This window comes from Euphorbia lathyris, chromosome 9, assembly GCF_963576675.1.
Source record: "Euphorbia lathyris chromosome 9, ddEupLath1.1, whole genome shotgun sequence".
NCBI classification, from domain to species: domain Eukaryota; kingdom Viridiplantae; phylum Streptophyta; class Magnoliopsida; order Malpighiales; family Euphorbiaceae; genus Euphorbia; species Euphorbia lathyris.
The window spans coordinates 73,521,319-73,540,809 of NC_088918.1; the positions used below are offsets into that span (position 1 = coordinate 73,521,319).

Sequence of the window (19,491 nt, forward strand, 5' to 3'; positions counted from 1 at the left end):
GAAGTTTTCCTCTGCCGGTCTGCTGTCTTGTACGCTTTGTCGAGACTACTCAGCAGCTTCATTGTGAAGTTGTTCCTGAAGGTCTTCTAGATCCTTCCGTTTGCTGAGTTGCGTTTTTGTCCAAAACGACAACGTCTTGACATACGCGGGCCGAGTGTACTGAGTTGTTTGACTTGGGCCTTGGCTTCCGTATTGGGCTTGGGCCTTCCAATCCTTATGACTTATAACATTTATACTCAACATTGAACAAACACATTAGTAGAATAAATCAACGCATTTAAACTTAGTGTGTTTAGAATATGTATTCTAATTTATACTTAAAGAATTTTGTCAAATCAAAATTATGTGGAAAGGTGTTTCAACAGTTAGCACCTACAAAGCTAGGTTAGTAGCGAAAGGATATCGTCAAAAGTAAGGAGTTGATTATGACGAAACCTTTTCTCCAGTAGCTATGTCCAAATCAATCAGAATCATGTTCGCTATTGCCGCTCACTATGATTACGAGATTTGGCAAATGGATGTGAAAATAGCTTTCCTAAATGGAAACCTGCTTGAGGATGTATATATGATGCAACCTGAAGGTTTCATATCGAAGGATGCAACCAAGGTTTGCAAACTTCAGAGATCCATTTATGGACTCAAGCAAGCATCAAGAAGCTGGAACAAGCGTTTTGACGAAACCATAAAACAGTTTGGTTTCGAACAAAACTGCGAAGAAGCTTGTATTTACAAGAAAGTTAGTGGGAGCTCAGTAACATTTCTCATATTATATGTGGACGATATATTACTGATGGAAAATGACATAGCTCTGCTACAGTCGGTGAAAGTATGGTTATCAGGTAACTTCTCCATGAAAGACCTTGGTGAAGCAGCTTATATACTAGGTATAAAGATCTATAGAGATAGATCAAGAAGACTGCTTGGTCTTTCACAGGCTACATACATTGAAAAGGTGCTAAAGCGGTTTAGCATGCTTGAATCGAAACGAGGTAACTTACCAATGGTACATGGGTAAAGTTAAGCAATCATCAATGTCCTAAAACCGAAGATGATAAGAAACGCATGGCTGTAATTCCGTACGCCAGCGCAATCGGTTCGATTATGTATGTTATGCTTTGCACTAGACCTGGCGTAGCGTTCGCGTTAAGTATAATGAGTCATTATCAAGGTAATTCGGGTGACGATCATTGGAATTCCGTCAAGAACATTCTTAAGTACTTGAGAAGGACTAAAGATATGTTCCTAGTATACGGAGAAGGGGATCTGAAAATAGAAGGATTTTCAGATGCCAGTCATCTCACGGGTGAGAACGATTTTAGATCCCAATCAGGATACCTATTTATCTTGAATGGGGGCACGGTCAGTTGGAAGAGTTCCAAGCAGGGAAGCGTAGCTTTTTCTACGACCGAGTCAGAGTACATCGTTGCTGCGGAAGCGGCAAAGGAAGCAGTTTGGATTAAGAAGTTCATTATAGAACTTGGTGTGGTGCCCGACATTGTGAATCCCATTACTTTGTACTGTGATAACAATGGAGCCATTGCGCAAGCAAAGGAACCACGGTCTCATAATGCATCCAAGCATTACCTTAAGCGATACCACCTTGTAAGAGAGATTGTTGCAAGAGGAGATGTGAGAATAGAAAGAGTACCTAGAGAGGACAACGTTGCAGATCTGTTGACAAAGCCCTTAACCTAGAAAGTACATGATCGTCATCTAAGTTCTACTAGGATAAGTTGTAGAAACAATTGGCTTTAGTCCAAGTGGGTGTATGTTGGGGTTTAGTGTCCTATAGACAATTGTTCCAGGATATAAACCTAATGTAAATGAATTGTTCTTTATATCATTTGTTTTAATAAGATATGGTTTCATAACTGTATAAAGGCAACCTCTTTTAAAGAACTAAATAAGTCTAATAAAAGGAAATCCCTAAGTTTATTTAAAGTGATTATAAAGTGTTCATACAAGCATGAAGTGAGATGAAACATTATAATAAACTAATAAACTTAAAGCCACCCCAAGTCAAGTGATATGTTTTGAATAGGGATTGACATAACACTGTTGAGACTTGCATGTAACAATGTTTTCTGTCGAGACAGAGAGCTGATCTCACAAGCTTCAGATATGCAAATATCTGGACAGTTACGTGGATCCAATGAATGGAGTTCATTAGGATTAGGGACCCGACTTGAGATAACAGGATGGGTAGATTCATCCTTGTCACCTATTCATCTCATTGGTATTAATAGGTATAAGTAATCCTCAGACTCAAAAGAATGTTAATTAGTGATTCTGGATTATGGAATGTGATGCTTTGATCCTGTTGTAACACGATCCATAACTGGGATGACTCTGGGGTGTGTACGACAGACGTTGGGTATCACGGGAAGTAATTGCAGGATAGTTAACATTGGATTGAGCATTTTTCACTCCTGATAAATAGGAGATACGTCCAAGGATCGCTTGTGGAAGACTTAACTCTAAATCCTTGCAAGGTGATAGCTTAAGACTTGAAATGCAGATTTCACTTAACCTATCTAATTTGAGTTAACTCGGCCTGTACAAGTAAAACGAACGTCTCGCTATATATGACTTGACATCATCCATAGTCATAAGATTCCGTTCAAGGATGTAGTTGATAAAGGATCGAATTATACTGTAACTAATACGGAAATGTCAACGACAGAATCAACCTGTCTTCTTATAGCTCTGGGGGAATGTTTTGGATCTGCCAATCACAGTTCGCGTACTCATTCTGTTATACAAAGATTAAATATAATTCTGAGAAATTAATTTAATAGTTGTATACGGCTAGAAGCAATAAGAACCTAATGGGTCACACATAAGACTTGGAGCCCAAAAGAGAAACAGATGTTAATTAATTGACGGAAGCCCAACTGAGTCCACTAAGGCCCAGTAAACAAGGGGGGCGATTTCTGTGTCAAAACACATAAGAAATTAATTTAATTTTAACAATTATAATTAGATTATGATTCTGAATTAAATTAATTATATGATAAATAAGTCAGGAGGTTTGATGAGAGTAAATTACTTCTAATTATTATCCTATTAATAAGTTATTATTATCTTTATATTCAGATATAATTATAGATAATAATAATAAGAGTTTTATTCCGAATTAAATTCTTATTCAGTAACCTAATTCTATCTGACTAGGGTTTAGTTGGAAGAGGTTATATAAACCCCTTTTTAGTGTGAATTTCGACACACACATACCAACCCGGGAGAGAGTATCGACCCCTACTGTAGTGGATCAATTATTCACCGCTTGCTTCCGATCAATCGATTTTCATCTCTTTCTTTTGCTCTTTGATCTTGTGTTGATTAATTAGAGGCAATCTACTTTGATTGCTATTTTACGGTTGAGTTCTAACTTCGTTTGAATTGTGTTTTTGTTTTGTGCTCGTGAACTCGGAATAATAGTTGAGGGCACTTCGATTGCAACAGTAGATAGATCTTCGAAAGGTATTTCCTTTTATCCCTCTTTATATGAAATAACGATTAACGGATCTTGGTTAAAGAAAATACGTTAAAAATTTATATTTCCGCTGCCAAACATTTGCCTATTTTCCATCATACTTATTCTTCCCTATCAACATTTTTCATTCTCTGCTCATGAATAAGCAGACTACTTTGAATTTCATCGACTATTAGAGTGTCAACATTATTCGACTCTTCAATAGAGCAAACAACGTAATTAAATTTTGGCACCAGGGATCTGAGAATCTTCCACGTTATTTCCCTCTCTTGCACGATCTCTCCACACGCTTTCATGCATTTGGCAATGGAAAGAGTTCGCTCGAAATATGTATTAACTGTCTCTCATTCCTTCATTCCGAGAACTTCAAATTCTGTCTTTAACGTCTGCAATTAAGCTCTCTTCACCCTTATGGAACCATTGAATTTCTGCGTCATGGAGTCCCATATCTGCTTTGAGGTATCATCATTGAGGATAGTCTCCATAATTTCTCTACTGATAGCTTGATAGAGATAATTTTTAATCTTTCTGTCTTTCAACTGCTGCTCCTCTATTGCCTCCATTTGAGCTTCATTCGCTTGAGTTCCTACTGAAACCGAATCAATATCCCCTATTCGATTAGGCCCCAATATTCCTTTGAATGAAGGAAATTTTCCATCAGCTTTGCCCAGTGTTCGTAGTACCCACCAAATTTGGGAATCGCAGGTTGCGCAAATTTTCCATTTGTGTTGCTACTCTCAGCCATCTCTCTTTTTCTTTTCTTACAAACATTGTGAACGCTTTCTCTCCCACTCTATGTTTGACGCAAACAAAAACTGTTTGTGTTTCACTCAAACTGAACTCTCTATAAGGGCATGGATGCAGGCTTTGATACCAAGTGTTAAACAAAATCAGAAGTGTGATATTTGGAATATTCAACTTAATAAATTCAGCAATAGCAAATGCTATTTGAAGCATTACAAAAACAGAAAAAGAGAAAGATAAGTATAACGTACAGCAAAACAGAAAATGAAACAAACTCCACCAGCCTTAAGAATAGGTCCAACCTAACAAATAACAAATCCTAAATAATAGGATTCCAAACTTTAACATAAGGATACTACAAGAATTCATATGAATGTATTAAGAGTTAAATTACTTCTAGTTTATTTTTGGTATTATAACAAATATAAATCGAATATAAATGGGTTCTCGGGTTACCTCTTGTAACGTACAAAACCCTTTATATAGATTGCAGTAAAAGAATAAAATCACGACCGCGTATTATCGATCACAAATCAACTACGTTGATGTTAATCGAAAGAAGATATGATGATTTATGAACAAAGAAAAAATGATTGAGAGGAAGAGAAAGGGGACAGGGGCGTGTAGGGAGAGAGATGAGGTATGCTTATATGATTGGAGTAGTCACGGTTAACCTAATAACACATTAACTCATCCTAAATGTATCCCACTCATTTCTGTTACGAACAAATTATTTGGCTCATGTCAAATTTCATGCATCTCCCACTCACACGTGATGGAACATATTCCTCCTCCTTATTCTCATGCTCATTCATACTCGCAAATAGTTCGTATGTCCGACATACAAACAAGCACCCAAGTGTTATACATTCGTTGGAGGTATATAATGTCTCGATAAACATATAACAAACCCAGTATTATACACTCGTTAAAGATATATAATCTTTTTTATTGAACACGGATCGCCACATGTTGTATGCTTTATCGTAGATTCTACATCATCACATCCATTGTAACTTCCTCTGATCTCTACACTTTTCTATTTTCACAATTACGCACAAATGCATAAGTGTTCAAAGTGAAACATAGAAACTCTAAGATGTGAATACATAAATCTTTTCCTTCTACCATATTCCTTCCATCATTATCTAACTCGCTTGTCTAGTCGGTCGGGCTAAATTATCTCATGGCCCTTTAGGGTATCCTTTCACTCAGTATCATTTTGATAGTGTAAACCTCAATCTCTGTCTCTATAACCAAAGCATCAGCGTGCAACTAACCTTTACGTTTTTCGTTGATGCCCCTGAAAACTTTTTCATCAAATTTCAAGTTCAGAAACTTGTACTTAGTTAAACCAGGAGATTTGTTTATTAGTTTCTTAATCCTTCATCTCTTAAAATCATTTACTTGATGACAAGTAAAACTTTAAGTTAGCGTATGGAAGATGAATAATAACCAACCTCCGTATGGAAGATGAACAAAATATAATGTTTGGAAGATGAAATATTATTTTCAAAAGACGATAACAGTTCATCTTCCATACACAGGTGTGAGACATTTTTACTTGTTCCATACATAGGTTGGTTACAAAAATGAGCTAATAACTAGGCTTGTTCCATATGATTTTAATATTGTAATGTTTTGTTCCATCCACTGCCTATTTATGTTAGTTTAATACACTTTCTAATCTGAAAATGTTTTTGTCATGCTATAAACTTTACTTGACCTAATTACTTCCATATGTTTTGACCATTAATTCCCATTTCTAGTTAGTTGCATGTTTTTTTTTAGAATATGAGATTTTCATTTACAAATAACAATTACAATATTCTCATTATTTTTGTTTGAATTTATTCTCAGTTAACAATTGAAATGGTTTTGTTGATGTTATTTTGTATAGAAATAGCACGTATTGGTCATTCCTTGAGAAAGATAAGAGTTTATGATTTTATTTGATTTAACGTTACCTTAATTAGTTGTGCTGTATTGCTACATTTGATGCGGTATACAGTTCGAAAAATGCTACATAATTCTCAACGATTAGTACTAGATAAACAAACAAAAAGAAAAATGAGATTGCGTAATTTGAATAAAATGATTGCAAAAAATGTAACTTTTGACTAAGCTTTTGAAGTAGCTGAAATTCTGCTGCACAACCACACAAGCACTTGAGTTTTTCCAAGTGTCCAAATACTTTGAAAGTCAATAATGGCAAAAGTTTTCTTGGTGAAAATGGCAATGAAAATACTTAAGTTGTTTAGGTATTGAAGTGTCATGATATTTAATGACTAGTAGGTTGCATTTTTTTGTTTAAGATATATTATTTGTTTTTGATATTTTTTTTTGGTGCATGTAGCTAGTATTGGCATTGCCAAGAAGTGATATTTTAGATTATCTTTTTTTTTTTTTTATCAATAAGTGATATTGAAGACAATTCTAATCATAAAAATAGGTCAATTATTTAAAACAAATTCAATTATATAGTTTGAAAAAAAAAGACAAAACATGTTATGCATTCCATTTATGGGACAGATCTAAACAGATCGATTTTATCATTGTTTTCCTTTCTGAATTCTTTTCCGTTACCAATGTGCGAACCAAACGTCCTCTAAATATTAGGAGGTTGATAGGAACATTTTATCTTTATCATTTTTTTCGTCTTTTTTGTTATTTTTTTAGAAGTGATTAGTCCATTTTTAATATTGTATTTCATACCTTTTAAGATAAATTATCAAATAGATAGTATTTCATTTACTTTCATTTTCATCCGGTTTCAACCACTTTCTATTTGTAATAAAAATAAAGTCAAAAAGCAATAAATGGGCATGATGCTTAATAATCTTATTTTACATGATTAAGAAGACCTTTATATGGACATAACATATGAAAAAATAAAGGAACAAGAAAGGCAAAATTAGCACAAATGAATTTAAAAATCTAAGGCTAAGGTGTTGTTTGATAAAACTGAAAATTAAGTGCTGAAAAAATAAATACCGAATATTATAAGTGTTGAAAGTATTGAATAATATAACTTTTATAAAAATATTAGTTGATAATGTTTAACTTAAAATGTTAAGTTAAATATTTTGACTTATCAAAATAAGTGATTTTTAACTTAATTAACTAATTTAAGTGGTGGATAAAGAACCGTTATCAAACGCACTTAAATTAAATAAGTGTTGAACACTTTAATTTAAGTAATTAAGTGTTTTATCAAACAAGGCCTAAAATCATGTCACATATAATATTTTCAATTAACTGAAGTTAATATCAAATTCTTAATTAATTTTTAAATATAGAATTACAATACAAATCGAGTTTAAAATTGATTAAAAAAATTCAAGTATGATCCTATCTGCATATCACCATTTTTTATATAAAAAATGCTTATATTTTTTTTGGCAAGAAGGGAAGAAAAAAAACAAACAAACAAAAACCTAACCCGAGATCAGTCTAGGAAGACTGACCCCAATCCTATCCTCAAGAAGAGAAGGTAACAGAAAAGAAGGAGGAACGGAAAGGGTAGAAACACCTAACATCCCCCCTATGTCCAGCAGCTGCCAAGCAATCCGCCACGCGGTTTAGCTCCCTATAAATATGGGAGAAGGTAAGAGAATCGAAGGCAGGACGAAGCCTCAAGATGGCTTTAATGAGATTCTGACTCTTAAGACAAACAGTCTGTCTATCCGAAATCCTGTTGATAGCCTCCAAATTGTCAGACTCCACCGAAAGTCTTTTAACACCCATGCGAATGGCGAGTTTAATGCCAGACAAGATCCCCCAGAGCTCCGCAGTAAAGGAGGAGCCCGTACCTAAGTTATGGGTAAACCCAGCCAGCCAGGCGCCACCAGCATCCCGAAGAACTCCACCAGCAGCAATTCTGCCATTACTAAGGCAGGAGCCATCTGTACTCAACTTGACAACCCCTTCACAAAAAATGCTTATATCATTTTATTATATATAAATATATAAATACAACATAAAAAAATTCATTATATATAAATATATAAATACAACATAAAAATGGTAAGGAAAACTTCACATAAAAATAGGTTAAATCCTTATATAAAATTCACAAAAAGAAGAATAAGACTATAATAGCTAAAAAAAGCCATAAAAATACAACTAACATAAAAGGCTAAATACATCATTTGTCTCCTGAACTTATCCAAAAAAATTAATTGGTCCCCTAAACTTTTAAAGTGTCTTGATAGTCTCCTGAACTTATATAAAATGTTCAATTATAGCCATTTAAACTTGCGCAAAATGTAATCAGTTAATCATTCAGTTGTAAAAAAGTAACTTAAATACAGAAAATGTATTGCAAATGTCTTAAAAAAAAGTAAAACAATCAAAATCGGGGTATTGCGGTTGTAATATTAGAGAATACAAGGTTTATAGTTGAGTAAGTAATAACTTCATGTTTACTTTATTCTTGAATTATGTAATAATATTCTAAGACACGTGGAATACATCTTCCGTGTTTAACTTATTTTTTGGCAACCGAGTGATCAATTGATTATATTTTACGCAAGTTCAGAGGGCCAACTGAATATTTTTTTGCAAGTTCAGAAGGCTATCGGGATACTTTGAAAGTTTAGGGGGCCAATCAACATTTTCAGACAAGTTCAAGGGGTAAATGATGTATTAAGCCAAAATAAAAAGACTACAAATCTAATACTTTTCTTAAATTCAAATCTGCATTAAAGCAGCTGCAAACCAATTGTCATCATTTAGGTTTTTTTTCGATCAATCAGATTTAAGTTATTTCTACTAGTGCAACCATGTAGATCTATGGACGTATAAGATAATACGCTCTCGCTCTCGCTCTCGCTCTCGCTCTTGCTCTTGCTAAACCCGGAAAAAAATATAAATGAAAGAGTTATAATTGACAAACGCTAATTAGACAGAACACTAATAAAGAGGGGAATACTAAAAAAAAGGTAGGGATAAAAGAATACAAACTTTTGTCAACCGGATCATATTAGCACTAATGCACCGGATTCCATCAGAACTCCGAAGTTAAACATGCTTGGTCGAGAGTAGTACTAAAATGAGTGATCTCTTGGGAAGTCCTCGTGTTGCACCCCAAAACCTGTCTGCCCTCGCGTCCCAACTTTCATTAAAAAAAAAAATACAAACTTTATTTGATAATCCATTTAATCACTTAAATTAAAATATTAAACACTTATTTAACTTAAATGCATTTAATAACCATTTAAATTATTTAATTAAATTAATAATCACTTATTTTTTGAGTATTTAATTTTCGGTTCATTGCACCTTAGTTTATCAAGAAGAAGAAAAATCTCTACAAATGGAACAAAATTACAAACTTCAATTAAGAATTTACAGAATACCCATTAATGGCTAAGTTTTGAGTGAATGAGTAATAAATTGAAGAAGATGATTTTAAAATTAATAAATCTTCTTTTTGACTAAATTAATGTTTTTACTTTCCTCTTCTCAGAATTCCACCACTTCTAACCCAAAATCCATCTTCTTCTTCTCCACTTCCTCCACTCTCAAGCTGTGTAATTCTCCCTCCGTCTCCCACTGCCCAAAAATGGACCAACAAGCCGCAAATCGTGGCGGACTTGGGTCCACATATTCTCTCCTTCGCCACCCAACCTTAACTACTGCTCTCTCCCTTCCACACCACACGATCTTCTTTGGGGACTGCGCAGATCCCCGATTGGACGCTCTTGATGACGATACTGATGCCCAGACTAACAACAGTAGCCGCCGCGGCTATTCCAAGCCCGTAATGGTGCTTGACCTTATATGGAATTTGGCTTTCGTTCTGGTCTCAGTTGTCGTGTTATTTTCCGCCACTAGAGAAAGACCCTCCACCCCTTTGAGATTTTGGGTATTGGGTTACTCTTTGCAGTGTCTTTTTCATGTGGCTTTCGTCTATTTTCAGTATCGAATCAGGAGGAGAAATGATCAGGATAATGACGGGCTTTCGTCCTCGCAGGCTCAAATTAGGTATCTATTTTAGCATAATTTTGATTTTGATTCATTGTTCTTTTTTCTTTCCGTGATTTTGTGTTGATTTTATTTTCGAACTTTTTATACTGGGAATTTTTTCAGTAAGATACTACTGCAGTTGATGCTGCTGTTACAATTGAAAGTTAAAATTAGCCTATTTGTTTAATGTTGTTTGTTTTAGTGTATTGATCCATTGTGATGTCAATTTTATAGCTCAAAATGCATTAATTTAAGGAATAAGTTCCAAATTTGCTCAAAATGCATCAATTATGTATAGACTGTTTGATCTTTTAGTAATATAGTTACAAACAGCCTGCTAAAATGCACGAACATGTTTTAGTCTATGGATAAATTTGTTTGGAAGGTTTGATTTTATAGTCAATTAATGGTCAAATCAGTCTATTCAAATTTTCCTTTAGTTAGGTAAAGATTTGATCAAGCTTGGAAATGTGTAAGAGTGAATTTTTTTACCATTTGGTAGCTAGTTGTAGTTTTGCATTTCCTCAAAAATGATAAAGGGAATTTTGGATCTTATCCTTTCTTTAAATGAGTATGATTGACAATTTTGTGCATCTCTGCATTGGCGATTTACAATTGTTAGATAGAAATGTAAAATGGAAAGGATACTACTTATATTCACCACTTTTGCTCTTTCTGATAGATATGGTTGGTGTGAATTGGATCAGATTGTTCATCCTTCTATATATTCAAGCTTTATAGGTGCTAAAATTGTTGAGTTGGAAAATCCCATGAAAGCTCAATGTTCAGATTAATTGATAGTGCTTTTCAAGATTACGGAATCGAGCATTGTTTCCTGAAAAATTATGTTTGTTAGCATTGTTTATAGTTTCACCATCCATCTCTCAAATTGTTTTGGCTGAATGAGAAAGGTTGCCATTGTGTTCTCTTTCTTTCCTCTTTCAATGTGTTTAAAAAGTCCTAAAGTGGAATTCTAGTGGATTTGTTCCCAGTATTACGTAATAGTTAATATGCGAACATCCGCAGCTATTATTCTTGATTTTTGAAGTCTAATTCTAGGCTAGGCAATTATATTGTACCTTTTATTTATGGGCATTAGTTGGGGTGAAGTCGCCCCTTATGGTTTGTTGATATAATGAGGGTTCCCCTTTGTGAAGTTTGAACGAGCTCCTAGCTTGGATTAAACGAGTATTCACTGGTATATATTTGGAAAAAGGAGGCACACAGGCAGCTATTTCAATATTGTTCTTGTTTCAGACAATCGAAGCCTCGTTTAAAGGGGTATTTTATTGAAAAACTGATAATTAAGAAGCTCCAAACCATTATGTAGGTTACTTTTAATATATTCAAGTCTTTGCATCTGTAATTGTATAATTTGGTCGAATCCTAGACTTAAAAAAACCTGAATGTTGTATTTTATAGGACCCTACAAAGAATTTCCTGCAATTTGATTTAAGTTAAGTTGATCCTTCCAATTCAGAGTTACCTACTTGGTCTGTAATTTTCTGTTTCTTCTTGAAAACATTATTGACAAAGCCTTTATTTTTCTCTGGCTCTTTTATGTTCTATAAGCATCCTTGAAGTAGATTAAATCTAATAGCATTGTGTTTTTTGTTTTCAGCATTATTAAACGATTGGAGTCCATTAATACACTGATATCTTCCGTCTGGTGGGTGATTGGATTTTATTGGATTGTTGTAGGGGGGCAAGCCCTTTTGCAAGTTTCTCCTCGTCTATATTGGTGAGAGCACGCATCTATAATTTCATTTTTCTTTTTTATTTTAAGTGCCTTTTCTCTTGTTTTACTTTCATGATACTTGCAGTTTACTTGGCTGCATTCTAACTGCATTTTAAAAAAAAGGTTCCTAATAAGATCAAGAGATTGCTAATATATGATGAATAATCCTTATTCCTGAAGCAAATTGCAGTCTCTAACATGTGTCAACATATGGTTTGTGTTTTTTCTTATGTTGACACACGTCATTTTGGACGAATTAAACACAAAATGCCAAGAGCCAAATGATACCTTAAGTTGATTTGGGGGCAATTGACCTTGCGTGTCAAGTTGAAGGGCTGAATTGGCCCTTTATCCAGGAAAATGAGGAATCCAGAGTGATTCAAGTTTACTACCTTGTGTATCAATTGTAGCTTCTTTTAAATAAAAGCGCCTAGAAATGTTTGTTGTAGTTGCTTAATTTTCCATCTATGGGAAAACGACTAAGGTGGTTTGGCCATTTAAGACGAAGAGCGATTGTTGCGCCGGTTAGAAGGATTGAAAAGTGGCAAAGGGATGCAATGGTGAGGGGTAGGGGAAGGCCTAAGCAAACTTGGAAGAGGGTGATTGAGAGTGGTATGAGTTTATTGGGTGAGGAAAATATGGTAGTGGATAGGACGGAGTGGAGGGAGAGAATTTATGTCGTTGACACGACTTGATTTCTTGGTTTCGTATGACGGTTCATGTTAGCCGACCCGAATCATTTCGGGACTAAGGCTTTGTTGTTGTTGTTGGTAAGCATTATAGAATCGTAGATGCTTCACTTATGTGCGATCACCTTAGCCTTCAGAAATCAGATCCGATCATGAATGAAACTAATGGTAGAAAGACAACATAATTTCGCGATGTAACAGTTCATTGGTAAATCATGAATTTTTCTCATTAGATGCCATGGTTTCTAGTTTTCTTTCTTTTTCATCAGTACAAGAACATGAAACCTAACAACTAAACCCTGTTCATTGAAATGCAGGTTAACCGTGGTATTTTTGGCCTTCAACGTGTTGTTTATTCTCTTTTGCATTGGAATGGCATGTATCATGTTCATTGTTGTTTTTTGCTGCATTCCAGTTCTAGCAGTAGCCTTTGCTGTTGCAATTAGGTGATTCAGGTTTACAACCTTCTTTCTTTTTAAATAAAAACGGCTTAGAAATGTTTATAACGGATTATTTTGATCTTTGATGAGCATTATAAATGCTTCACATGTGATTATCTTAGATCCGAGCGTGCATGAAAGAGTGTCAAAACGGGTTATTGTATCATAATCATGTTATGTGATTTATATATTCAACACGATTATATATGATATAAATGATACAAAAATGATAATCGTGTTAAGTGGTTTGTTTCTGTATATCGTGTTACCGTGTCAGAAATTGACAACCCTAACTAATGGTAGAAAGTCAACATATTTTCTTGACGTAGCTGGTCATTGTTAAATCATGAAGTTTTCTCATTAGATGCTATGGTTTCTTAGTTTGCTTTCTTTTTCATCACTACAAGCACATAACGTGTGTTCGGTGAAATGCAGGTTGACGGTGGTGTTTTTGGCCTTCGACGTGTTCTTTATTCTCTTCTGCATTGGAATGGCATGTATCGTTTTCTTTGTTGCTTTTTGCTGCATTCCAATTCTAGCAGTAGCATATGCTGTTGCAATCCGGAAAGGCGCACGCGAAGATGATATCAACAGTCTTCCCAAGTATAGATACTGCCACAACAATCGATTGAGGCTGTCGGATAATGATAAAAAGAAATTGCCCCTAATAAATCTAGGGCCAAGCAACACTGATCTAGCTACTGAACTTCCTCTTCGTCCAGAGGATTCCGTAAGCATCTATACTTAGTGGATTTTCTTACTAGCATTTCCATTTCAAATGCAGAAACACGTTACAATACAACTTCTGAAATCCGCCTGAAAATATCGATTTTGTTTTTATTTCCAGGATTGCTGCATTTGCCTGTCCAGATACATAGATGGAGTGGAGCTGTATGTTCTTCCTTGTAAACACCATTTTCACTGTGGATGCATTAGCAAATGGCTTCGTATTAACGCCACGTGTCCCCTCTGCAAATTGAACATTCGCAAAGGCGATACGTTGGCCTGATAATTCCATCTTTGGAGGCTCCTCCATATTACCCGAGTGAGTTGTACGGAACCTGATATAACGATACTGATATGGTTGAAATGGCGGAAGAGGGGAAAAATAAGAAGGTGGGAGGAGCTTTCTAAAATCTCAAAGTTTGTATTTTGTTCCTTACCTGCATCCCCAAAAAAACGAGGAGATGTCTGTAAATAGAATGTTTAGTCTTTTTAAAATATAGTTGTGATGAGTGTACATATATATAAATGCAAGTTGCTCTGTTGAAGAAATGGATTCAAACACTTATTTGGTGCGGATTTAATAAATATTTTCCTACCCTTGATCTGTTTGTTTTAAGTGGAGATTTATTATTATTTTTAACGTCTGAAATTATGTAATTTTACCTATTTTTCTATCCTTGAGTTGTTTTCTTTAAGTGCAGATCTATACTTAACGTATGAAATGATGTAATTTTACTTATTTTTCTACTTTTGAGTTGTTTTCTTTAAGTATAGATCTTTTCTTTAATTATAGATCTATTCTTAATGTATGAAATGATGTAATTTTACCTATTTTTCTACCCTTGAGCTGTTTTTTTAAACTGAAGATCTATTATTAATGTATGAATACCACTAGTGGTAGAGCTAGGAATTTAGACTTAGAGGGCTAATTTTAATCCTACGGTTGAGGGTAAATTTTCATAGTCCAGTCTGTTTGGGTTAGGAAATTTTTTTTTTTGCCTCCAAAGCGTTAAAACACCGTCATTTTGATATGTTCACTAAAACATTAAAAATGTCCAACGCGAAAAGAGCAAATATATTTAATTTTCTATTACTTCAACGCTGGTTTCTAAAAAATTATAACATTTTTACAGTTTTTATTTTTAGTTTTAAATTTTTTATATTTTTATAAATTAAGTTACTTGAATCTCAAAAATAAGAAATTAATTTTTTTAATGGAAGAGACATAATAAAGTGAATTCAAAAGTGTTATCAAAATAAAAAGTCAATTTAAATTAATTAATAATGGTAAATTAACTTCTACCAAAAAAAATAATAATGGTAAATTAACTAACTAATAAATAAAAACTTTTTAAAATAAAATGAGGGTGGTGGGGGTTGAACCTAAGACCTCTTAAATAAGAGCATGCATCTACCTTTAAACATTTAATAATAATAATGCATAAAGTCTATATACATTAATAGTAGGGGAGGCTACAAGAGACAAAAAGACTGATACTCAAGGGTGGAGCCGATGGAGCCACCTCGGACCCTAAGTTGGCTCCGCCCCTGAATACAACTACCTAATAAAAAAATTTGAATAGACTGGTTTACTGTTATTTCAATCTGAATGTTGCTTAAATGTCGCAACGAGTTTTTCAAATATCAATAATAATAATGTTTATATTATTATTAATTAGGGATGATCTTTGAGTAATGTCAATTTTAAATTCTTATTTATTCATATCCGTTACATTACCTTAACATGTATATTTTTGAATTTTATATATAAAATAAATAAATTACAACAAAATATAATCTAATAAACATTTTTAAATTCAAAAGATTCTAAATCATTCAAATTATTAAGAAATTAAAAATAATAAGTTCATTTTGATACAATGAAAATCTTTATTTTGTTTTATATTAGGTGTTCACATTTATCTACCTTCAAGAGAATAAAATTTATATGTCCACTTACATGGTGAGTACTGGGTACCTTAGCTAGGGGATGATTCTATACCCATTTCGTACTTGTCACATGTAATTTGTTTGGATTATATACCTATTTTATATCGTTTTACACAGGGTTTGTGTATTTCCATTAGGGTGTGGTAGTATTGGGCATCCGTAAAATACGTATTTGCTACCATCTCTAAATCAGATATATGAGTCGAATAATTATCAAACCAGTCTATTCAAATTTTCTGTTAAATGTGGATATAATTGATCTTATTTGGCAACATTCAAAGTAAATTGTATGATGGTGATAGATCTGCACCCTCATTTATGTTCAAATTTTCTGAAACAATTGAAATTAATATTAAAATACAAGTCACACATATGATGGTAATAACTCGTAAACTACATTTTTATAATAAGCAAATTAATACTTAGGATTTACCAACTATGGAAGCAGCTCGTGCCCAGCGCATGTCATGGTATGTTTTTCAGATCTCATTTTTCGAATTGGTTTAACACGAACATCTTATGCACTAGCAAAGTAAATAGGGTAGAGTGGAACATTATTTTTGCTCTCTGTTTATGGTGGATTTGGAAATGGAGAAACGTTTGGGTGTTTGAGGGAAAGGAAGCGGGAGTGTCGAAAGTGGATTTTGTGGTTTCCAAAGCAAAGGAAGTGAAAAGAGCTGATGAGCTACTGATGATGAAACAACCTTGGGTCAGAATTGAGAAATGGATAACTTGGAAGCCACCCGAGATAAATGGGGTAAAAATAAATACAGATGGGGCGAGCAAAGGTAATCCCGGATTTGCTTCGGCGAGAGGACTGATCCGGGACCATAATGGCGCATGGTTGGGAGGCTTCGCGGTAAATATCGGAATATGCACGGCAATCCTGGCAGAGTTATGGGGACTCTATTTTGGACTTGTGCTTGCTTGGGATAAGGCTATCGCAAGGTGATTATTGAGTGTTATTTATGAAAAATTCAGTGGGAACTAATCATCCGCTCTCTTGGCTCATCCTCAAATGTGTGGAGTTAAGGGATAAGGCTTGGGATATCCGGTTCGTTCATACATTTCGAGAAGGGAATCAGGCAGTTGACTGGCTGGCGAACTACACATGTGCTCTATCTTTGGGCTATCACGAGTGTGGTAGGCCTCCTGCAGGCCTCCAGAATATACTCTTCGCGGATAATAGTGGCTGAACACTATCACAAAGAGTCTTAAATACTTAGTCTTTAGTTTCTTATCTCATGTTTAGTTATTTATTTTTTTCTGCTCTTCTCCTGCTGTTTATTGGCTTCTAGCCTTCCAACATTACCAAAAAAAAAAACAAAAGGATTTACCAACTATTTCTATGAATTACTTAAAGTTGTGACCTTGATGAAGAATTCAACTAAAATAAATAAGTACACGTTCGGATGTTAAACCGGTACGGTGTATAATTGTGTTATGTCATGTTATGGGTGTTGTTATTTCCAGCCACCATTTCTCACCCCTAGCTCCGTGAAATGACGAAACTGCCCTTATTGTTTGTCTTTGTAAAAAAAGAATTCTCTATGCGGAACGCAGGCGTGTGGCTATCACACCTCACCACGCGGTGATGCGTGTGGCTATCATGCCTCACCACGTGGTGAGGCGTGATGTTCGCATGTCCACGTATGAATTTTTTTTTTCAATTTTACATTTTAATTATTATTATTCTAAAATATTAAAACTTATTGTTATAATTTTTTAATATTTAGAATTCTTTAGAACTTATTGTTTTTAACACATTTTAATACATATTTGATACTTCATGTATATTATTTAATTATAATATTAATAATTATAATTCAAATTATAATATTAATAATTATAATTCAAATTATAATATTAATAATTATAATATTTACAATTTTTTAGAATAATTATAATATTTATAATTGTTTAGAATAATAATAATTAAAATGTAAAATTGGAAAAAAATTCACACATAGGCATGCGAACGATATGCCTCAACTACAGGTGGGGCGTATGAACATCACGTCCCATCACAGGTGGATGCATATGAACAATATGCCTCCACCTGTGGTGGAGCGTATGAACATCACGCCCCACCACAGGTGGAGGCATATGAACAATATGCCTCCACCTGTGGTGGGACGTGATGTTCATACGCCCCCACCTGTGGTGGAGGCATATTGTTCATATGCCCCGACACTGAAAAATTGATTTTTTAAAAATCATTCAATTTTACTATAAACAACCGTAAATAAAATATATTTTCGAACAAAATTATGTATCATTAGTCATTTTCAATGTTTTTCTTTACCAAATTAGTCCGAATTAGATTATAGAGAGTTTTAGGTTTGTGAGAGGATTTGAGATTTGTTGAAAGGGCAGTTTCGTCTTTTCACGGGACTAAATGTAGGAATTTGTGGCTAGGTTTAGTAATCCATAAACAGATGTCTTGCGTATGTTGTTATGTTAAAAATTGTCAGCCGTATTATTCGTCAATATAGCATAAAAAATTATATACTAAAAATTTAAAATATCATATTGTTGGCTTATAAAATATATTTTATATTTTTTAGTATATTGTAATTCTCATTAATGAATATAAAAATATTAATAAAAAATTGAAAAATCATCCCTTCGACGCTACTGGTCTCAGCTTAGGGGCATTCTCAGCTCGGCAAGCTAGTTTCCAGTACAAGGAAAAGAAGAAGAAAAAATATAAAGATAAAAAATGACTCTCTTTCCAATAGCACCAACATCAATTCTACGGACCATTTGAGGAATCAAACGGATGAATTTTTTCATGAGGTCAAATGTTCCAGAAACTAGACATCCCGAGGAATCCGTGATGTGTTCGTGGACCTAATTCGGGTCCATATGGAGAGAGAAATAAGCGTCAGAAGTTAGAGTACATGTCTGCCATACTAACGCCACTTCAATTGACTATTCGGGGTATCAAACAGATAAAAATTTTCACGAGGTTGAGTGTTCCAGAAACTAGACATCCTGAGGAATCCGTGATATGCTCATGGGACAGATTCGGGTCCGTATATAGGAGAAATAAAACTTGGAATTAAGGTCCATGCCTAAATGGTTAGTCAAATTGGTTGCTATCCCTACTCTTACTCTAACCGATTTAACTAGGGTTTTGCTATTTATCGCTCTAAATTACTTATCACCGCCTCTATTTGGACAATTTTGCCCTTTGCATATATTTTTTTTCAAAACTGTTTTTTTAGAGAATCGGCCAAAATTTGGCCTAAACGGGTGCGGAATCCGTTCCCACCATGGGCCGAACGGATGCAGCATCCGTTTAGGCCAAATTTTGGCCGGTGCAAAATCGTAAAATTTTCAGTGACGAACAATACTAAATCGTTCAATTTTTTATGACGAAAAATGCAAAATTCTCCAATTTTTTGTGACGAAAAATACAAAATCGTCATAAAAAAGTATATATTATTTTCATGAGTTTTTTTATAAAAAAACGTAAATTTTAATGTTTTCGACTTGTAATCATCCATTTCAAGAGTTTGGGTTGTCACCGTATCAATTATTTTCATAATTTCAATTATTGTTGTTCGGGTTTATGATTTTGGAGAGAAAATTTTCAGTTTTTTGATCAAAATTATGAGAAGGGCAAAAATGTCCAAATGGAGACAGTGATAAGTAATTTGAGGGCGGTATTTAGGAGCAGTATTTAAGAGCTCACTTTAACTACCCACTTACTCTAACCAACTTAACCACTTA

General features: G+C 34.2%; 1 protein-coding gene and 1 pseudogene across 2 annotated transcripts; both read left to right on the plus strand.

Annotated features, from left to right (window-relative positions):
- Window positions 1–9,211: 9,211 nt before the first annotated feature.
- LOC136207874 (5S ribosomal RNA) lies at window positions 9,212–9,325 on the plus strand (annotated as a pseudogene).
- A 271-nt stretch (window positions 9,326–9,596) lies between these two features.
- On the plus strand, window positions 9,597–14,407 carry LOC136206520 (E3 ubiquitin-protein ligase At4g11680-like). 2 transcript variants are annotated; one of them, XM_065997596.1, is made up of 5 exons: window positions 9,597–10,228; window positions 11,832–11,951; window positions 12,955–13,083; window positions 13,513–13,807; window positions 13,925–14,407. In XM_065997596.1, exons 1-5 carry the CDS (start codon window positions 9,687–9,689, stop codon window positions 14,084–14,086), a joined length of 1,248 nt encoding a protein of 415 aa, XP_065853668.1. In that variant the 5' UTR covers window positions 9,597–9,686; the 3' UTR covers window positions 14,087–14,407. The 2 variants fall into 2 exon arrangements, with proteins under 2 accessions (XP_065853668.1, XP_065853669.1); XM_065997597.1 differs by lacking the exon at window positions 12,955–13,083 and having other exon boundaries at window positions 9,603–10,228.
- The last annotated feature ends 5,084 nt before the right edge of the window (window positions 14,408–19,491 follow it).

Coding starts and splice junctions, on each gene's coding strand:
- LOC136206520 (XM_065997596.1), top strand. CDS start 9,687: ATGTTTTTACTTTCCTCTTCTCAGAATTCCACCACTTCTAACCCAAAA. Junction 11,952..12,954: donor GTTTCTCCTCGTCTATATTG/GTGAGAGCACGC, acceptor ATTGAAATGCAG/GTTAACCGTGGTATTTTTGG. Junction 13,808..13,924: donor CTCTTCGTCCAGAGGATTCC/GTAAGCATCTAT, acceptor TTTTATTTCCAG/GATTGCTGCATTTGCCTGTC.